The 6,841-nt window shown below is 34.0% G+C and overlaps 1 protein-coding gene across 1 annotated transcript; it reads left to right on the forward strand.

Moving 5' to 3' along the window:
* The first annotated feature begins 1,077 nt into the window (after positions 1 to 1,077).
* Positions 1,078 to 6,806, forward strand: LOC137922414 (transcription factor glial cells missing 2-like). Its single transcript, XM_068765395.1, has 4 exons — positions 1,078 to 1,222; positions 4,478 to 4,797; positions 5,256 to 5,600; positions 6,126 to 6,806. The coding sequence occupies exons 1-4, from the start codon at positions 1,212 to 1,214 to the stop codon at positions 6,782 to 6,784; spliced, it is 1,335 nt and encodes a 444-aa protein (XP_068621496.1). The 5' UTR covers positions 1,078 to 1,211; the 3' UTR covers positions 6,785 to 6,806.
* Positions 6,807 to 6,841: the final 35 nt, after the last annotated feature.

Genomic DNA, 6,841 nt, shown 5'->3' on the forward strand with positions numbered 1-6,841 from the left:
ATTCGCAAGCAGGAATTATGTTTAAAATTTTTTTTGGAATTGTTTCAAAACATTTAAGTAGTACTAATCATTTCTGATTGTACCTTATACGTTGTATTTCCATCAGTAATAGAAGTAACCTGCGAAAAAATCCATATAATAAGCGTATACTCTCTAAAGTCTGCATTCACGAAGTTTTTGTTACCGATTTAAAAATTTAAATTGCGTTAAAATATTACTCGTTATTATCTGTGATTTGTCACCGTGGGTTAAATTCTAATAACTTTTGTTATAATATACAGGATGATTGGTTATATAATTAAAAGCTTTAAACTGATTAATGTGTAGTTCAATTGTCAAACATTAAAGTTTTAATACCTAGTTCATTTCACCTTGTATAAAATGATCAATCTGAAAAATATAACTGTACTTTTCTTTTGAAACGCGACGGGCAAATAACTTTTAACAGTACAAAATATTTAAGGATAGGCAGTAAACAATAATTAATTTTAATATGTAGTAATCCGAGTTTTTAAAAAGTTTTTTCTTACTATATTAACGTTATGTTATTTATGGGTGTAACATACATTAATTGACACCAAATACATTCGCTGCTCTAAAGGTACACCCATAACCAATTACTCTGCATAAAGTTAAGGTTATTAAAACTTACAGAACTTTTTTAAATAACTTTATTTTATTAATATTATATTCAAGCTATGTTCTTATTTAAAAAAATATATTTATTTCATAAGATAAAAACTAACATGTCAGTAATACGTAATGTTAAAACAGGTAAATTACCTGTCAGAGTAAAAGACCTAAAATTCAATATATGCTATCATTAAATCGACATGAAGTATTGACGAATTTACCTCGAAAATACCTGACGATTTTCCTGAAAATGCAAAGAGTAAAATGGAAGCGCTCGCATTGGTCGGCGTTAACGGCGATTCGATTGGTGAGGAGGCGGCAACGGATATGCGGCTCGAGGACATTGGTCCGTACGAACACCCCACCTCGCCGTGGAGTGGGGCGAATCATCCCTATGTTTATTTTTGTTGTTAAAGTCAGTGAGCGATGAGCATCCGACGTGTTTAGATGTATGTTGCGGTAGGTCAATCGAAGCGAATTATTTGCACTATCCTACGTAGAAAGAGGTGTTGTGACTTTGAACTGTGTGTTTATTTAAAATACGTTGTGATTGTGTTGCCGGTTCCACTATTTCGGAGATGGTGATCCTGTAAGTCCATGACATAATTACATAACTTTTATTGCTGTTAACTATTCATCAATTTTAAAATAATATCAATACGTTTTCAGAAGTCGGTCTTTTTAACTTGAATCCATAATCGTATTAACATTTCCTATCATTAATAATCGTAAATTTCTATAAATCCCCCTAGCGATAGATTTAAAAACTTCTCACTAAGCTAATTCGACGTGTATATAACAGATATTGTATAAAAAAACTGCGTACTATTTATATAAACAAATTAATATGATTAATCGGAAATTTATTTTATTTTAAATTATAATGCGTACCTTCCACAATTAAACCGCAGTCTTTGTAACTTTAATTTTTATAAACAAACATATTTTACAGTCGCATACCTACACATTTTCAATAACATGATCAAATATAAAAACTATTTACGTAATACGTTTTGTTTTAAAGAATATTTTGTTAAAAGTAATATAAAGGGTAAGTAATATAAGTAATTCGCATTAAATCAAAACTTCATATTTCTTTCGAGTGCCTTAATAAATTTTTCCTTTCATAAAAATTTAAGTTTTGAGTCAAAAATGTTATAAACCGTAAAGTAGTACAAACTTATTATTTTTATGATTAAAATATCTAACTATAAGTTATAAATGATTAAGTTATGAGATAAGTTGGATGTCATGTTATCCATGATTTTAAAAACCTAAAAAAAACATAATTATTAATTACAGATAGAATTTATCTAGGTCTATATATCAAAAGGAGAGCAAAAACTGTGTGTACTATTTATCATGTTTAAGCTTCAATAAATTTTATAATGGGTCAAAATAGGCCCCCAATACGTATTAAATAGTAAAGTCATTGTATCTGTAAAATTACTATGTATCTTAGTAATTAATTAGCAATTAATCTGAAAACTCACTGTAATAGGATTTGGCTGATTCGACTTATAATCTACTGCACGAAATATTGAAATAAACTTTCTTCAGTAAGTCCTGAAATAAGCACTAGCTAAAGTTAGTGTGTTATAGAAATACATAGTCTTTCGCCGTTAAACACAATAACAAATTATCGAACGAAGAGACAAGTTTTATTAAGGTCTTTAAACATTTAATTTATCAATTGATGGTCAACCCTTTCTCTATCCAACGGGACAATCACATAAAACATTTCGATTGACTAAACTGACAAACTCAAAACTTGTTCCGGATAGCCCATTATTTTTCTTAATTATTCATGATCCCAGACATGTAAATCTTAATGATATCTTTAAAAATCCTCTGAAAAAAGATGATGCAGCGACTTGTTCGTAGAGAGTTGTTTTTAAAATTGAAAAAATATAATTCAGAAACAAATGACTATATATAAATACTCTAGTTTTACGCCGCAACTACGTGCTACAGATTTTTTTCTGAATTGTTCTCTCATTGCGATTTATTCACCAATCTGTTATATGTAATTTGAGCAGAAACTGAATAAATATTACTCGCGAGATTAACATTATTTCGTTATCAACGAACTAGCGGCAGGACATCTTTTTGTTAGTGTTGTAAAAGGTTAAAGGGATCCCACCCACACAAGCCACTAACCAAATAATACGATACGTACATCATTGTGTTTTAATTCCGTGTCAAATATGTTAAAGTGGGCAAACAGGGGAGGGTTGTGGAAGGTGATGGAGGGACCGCAATTGAAACTAATTGAGCCTCGTTGAAACCGGCGCGCCTACCCCGCGGTAAATAAGTAAATAAGCTTATTATTATATTTTGGATTCATCTTTGATTGTATCGTAAACGCTATTCTTTTATTTACGAACAACAAGTAATAAGTTACAATATATACTTTGGAACAATTTTCGAGTTTTAATATATTAATACAACAATTTCGCGAAAGAAAAAACATTTTGTTAAATTTGTATCGTTACATAATCTATTACCAGTTTTTATAAAAAAACATTTAATTATTATAAAATACTATATACACATAGAAACGACTCTAATCGTATAATTTCTTCTGCGCGTCACTAAATACATGTAAATATTTTAATTTAAATATGTAGCTTATTTATTGGAACAGGATATACTTGTTTTTGTGATACATATATTATATGTAATATCTATGTACATCCGTTTCCAGCATGAGTCACTTCATCATCGCTCGCTCTATTTTCAATTAATAACAAGTTCATGCAATGTTATTTGAAAAAAATCGCCCTTTGTGCTTATTTTCTGTTTTCATCTGATTTCATTTTGTCTTGTCGATATAAAGAGTAAATAAATAAATAAAATAAAACAAGCGACCAACATTCATATAAATAACGTCTGCAACAACGTTTAAATTTCCCTATCTCTAACACTCCTCCCTTACCTACTCGCTTTTTACAAAGTTATTTAACCAATTAAAGCGCGGCTTGCCCCTTCAGAAAGCAATTTTGGAGTAATTGGCTCAATGAGCCTGTGCGAGGGGGATTGAAACTTTCTTTACTTGTAACTGTTTTCATTAAGAAGCATATCAAGCACGAACAAATGTAATAATTTTTAAATTAGCTTAATTAATACAAGTGTTGATGTACATATGTATTGTACTATAAGTGTGCGAACTATTTGAATTAATTAAATAGTAAGGAATGAGCAAGAAGTAAACTGAACTAGAACTTGAACCAATTCCTTAATCCAATGGTATAAAAACTTTAAAGTGGAAATAAATTTGAATTAACTGAGTTTGTTCATGGCACTTCTAAGTTCTTGGCACGTTTGGAATCCTCGTAGTATAAACTAAAGAAAGACATTACAGAAGAGTTCAATTTAACTGTACTTTCCGTCAAATTGGGCTCTTCCAAGATTCTTATGCCGTACACAAGCGGCCATCGTATATGGTACTATGTAGATAAATAATATTAATAAATTAATAGGTTTTTAAAGTCTTATTTAATTAATTACATTTTCTACAATCATTTAGTTAATTTATTAATAACACAATAATATATCTACATTTTTACAGCTTAGTGTGTATATTTATCGATTTAAATTATTTCGAACATTTTTGTTGTTTTTGCAATATCTGTTATGTGCACTATTCAAAGACATACATATGACTCTAAACCAAAGCTCACGATAAAAAGTGCCGACAAAATTTCAGGCATTTGACCGAATAATGATTGTTTTTAACGTCTTAACATTATACTTTTTGCAAGTAATCAGATATTGTCAACAAATTATTTGATTATTTGGATAAATATGATTCAAAATATTCATATCAGCACTATGTTAACAGCGGTCGGGCAGACATGTCGGAGGGACCATCGACCCCGGAATGGGACATCAATGACGCGGTTGTGCCCAGGGTCACCAGCTTCGACCCGTTCGGGGAGTGGTGCGACGGTCACGTACGCCGCGTCTACCCTCCCGGGTGCGAAGAGGCAAGGAGACACGCGTCCGGCTGGGCCATGAGAAACACGAACAATCATAACGTGCACATACTGAAGAAAAGCTGCCTAGGAGTGCTGGTATGCTCTGTCAGATGTCGACTGGCCGACGGTTCTCGCGTACACCTTCGGCCCGCGATATGTGACAAGGCGCGAAAGAAACAGCAAGGTAATTGCTGATTTTGACGTGTAAGCATTACGAAACAAAATCTGTTTTAATACTTAGACAAATATAAGTTTTAACCGCTTTACAATTATAAGATAGATACCTTAAGTTGCCAATAACTTACGGTAATCCTGTAATTACATATTTACTTCATTCACATCCTGTTACATATTATTATTATAGGTTACCTCTATGATAGTTTATAAAGAATTAACAGAAAGTTACTGAATATAAACTGGACAGTACTAACTATACATGTAAAATTTCCTCCTATGTACTAACTCATCAAGATATCTGGAACCATAAGGCTCTAATACTTCAAAGCAATATTGCTTTCGTTCAGAGGTCAACTCTGAATTTGCACCTGTCGGATAAAGGAAGATTTAATTAGGTTTCCAACTTTTATAATATATAGCCGTAAGTTTTTTTAGGTTATGTGTAATTTTACATTTTTTTATTAGGAAAACCGTGTCCAAATCGACTATGCAACGGCGGACGCTTAGAAGTCCAACCCTGCCGAGGTCACTGTGGTTATCCAGTTACCCATTTTTGGCGGCACACCGAACACGCAATATTCTTCCAAGCGAAAGGCGCGCACGATCATCCAAGGCCCGAAGCAAAAGGTGCCAGCGAAGTAAGACGATCAATTGGTGCGGGAAGAAGAGTAAGAGGCCTTGCGCTGCTGTTGGCAAGGGAGGCCGCTATAGCTGATAAAATATTAACTGGAAAACAAGAAAAGCAAATGGCGCAGAAGATTAACACTACTCATCTTCAACCACCGCCATTAATTCCTGACAATCAAAGAGGTAAAGACATTCTATTAACATTATGTATTGATTTTTAATAATAAATAGAGTTTGACTAAATTAAACATGAGTAACAAATGATTCAGTTTAGAGTAGATGACCCTTTGTTACTTCGTTTTCGTATCCAACTGTTTTTTTGGGGAAAATGTTTTGCCTTTTCTCCTTTCCCTCTGGGTGAAAGAAAAGTTTGTTGGATTTTTGTTCATTAAAACTCTCGCAGCGTTAGCACCTTAGTAGAGGTTGAGTTTCTAGGTCTACTACGAAAGCCACCGATGTCTCAGAGTACTGGTTAAGGCAAATCTCCAAAGGAAGCTAGACCTCCCATAAACAACACAAAACCTCACATCTATCAATCCAATGTTTGCCATCAAAAAGACAATAGTTACTGTTAGTTAACATAATGTCATACTTTTCACATTGGTTTCTTACATATTTTAGTGCCATAGTTACTTTCCTATTTTAAATAAAAATGCAAAGCCAAAAAACGAAAAATACTGTGATACTAAATGAGATTATTTTATTTAGCTCTAACATGTGCATGCGGACCATTCGAATGCACGTGCCGATGGCGTTCGGAAGTCCCCACCGAACCCTACATTACGAACACGTGGACGCCAGCGGAGCACCAAAACTACGCTACGTACTCTACCTCCGTACCTCCGGCGCCAATGCTACAGCATCAAACTTACGACACTTCCTTACCTGCCGATGACATTTTTCATCCAGAAGAAATATTCCAATTGGACCAACCTATCAGACTAGACTTTCCGATGGAAGAGAGCACACTAGAATCTCCTCCAACGTTTGCCGACCTCAACAATGACAATTCAAGACCTGAAGACTCCTATTGGTTGGAATGGCAAAAAGCCGCTGGATCGGAGTCGAGTGAAACGCCTTCGCCGGAACTCTTCGGTAACGGCTATCAGCATCCAGAGGCATTTTGTGAGCAACCGGCGTATAACCATCAAGTTTATTATTCTGAGGAGGCGCAATACTATCCCATAGAAGGTTCCAGAGAGTCACCTGTCATGGACTTGCAGGAGCAACGTTTCTATAGATACGGACAGGATTGTACCCAAAACAATATGGACATGCAGTCTTGGAATTATTCCGATTGCGCCTTTGCGTCCCATTTCGAAGTGCAACACTCGCAGGGGGCCAACACCTTCGGTGCTCTGTTATAATGTTCCTAGCCTTTATTGTACATAGCACATTGTAAATTGTAAATAATGAATAGTTGA

The sequence above is a fragment of the Battus philenor genome, unplaced genomic scaffold (assembly GCF_028537555.1).
Source record: "Battus philenor isolate CCGP_79_NKW_IND1 unplaced genomic scaffold, ilBatPhil1.0.hap1 SCAF_2, whole genome shotgun sequence".
NCBI lineage: Eukaryota > Metazoa > Arthropoda > Insecta > Lepidoptera > Papilionidae > Battus > Battus philenor.

Bases quoted from the DNA above. Each gene is read 5' to 3' on its own strand.
- LOC137922414 (XM_068765395.1), top strand. The intron at 4,798-5,255 runs GTAATTGCTGAT...TTTTTTTATTAG, and splicing joins GGCGCGAAAGAAACAGCAAG to GAAAACCGTGTCCAAATCGA. The intron at 5,601-6,125 runs GTAAAGACATTC...TATTTTATTTAG, and splicing joins AATTCCTGACAATCAAAGAG to CTCTAACATGTGCATGCGGA.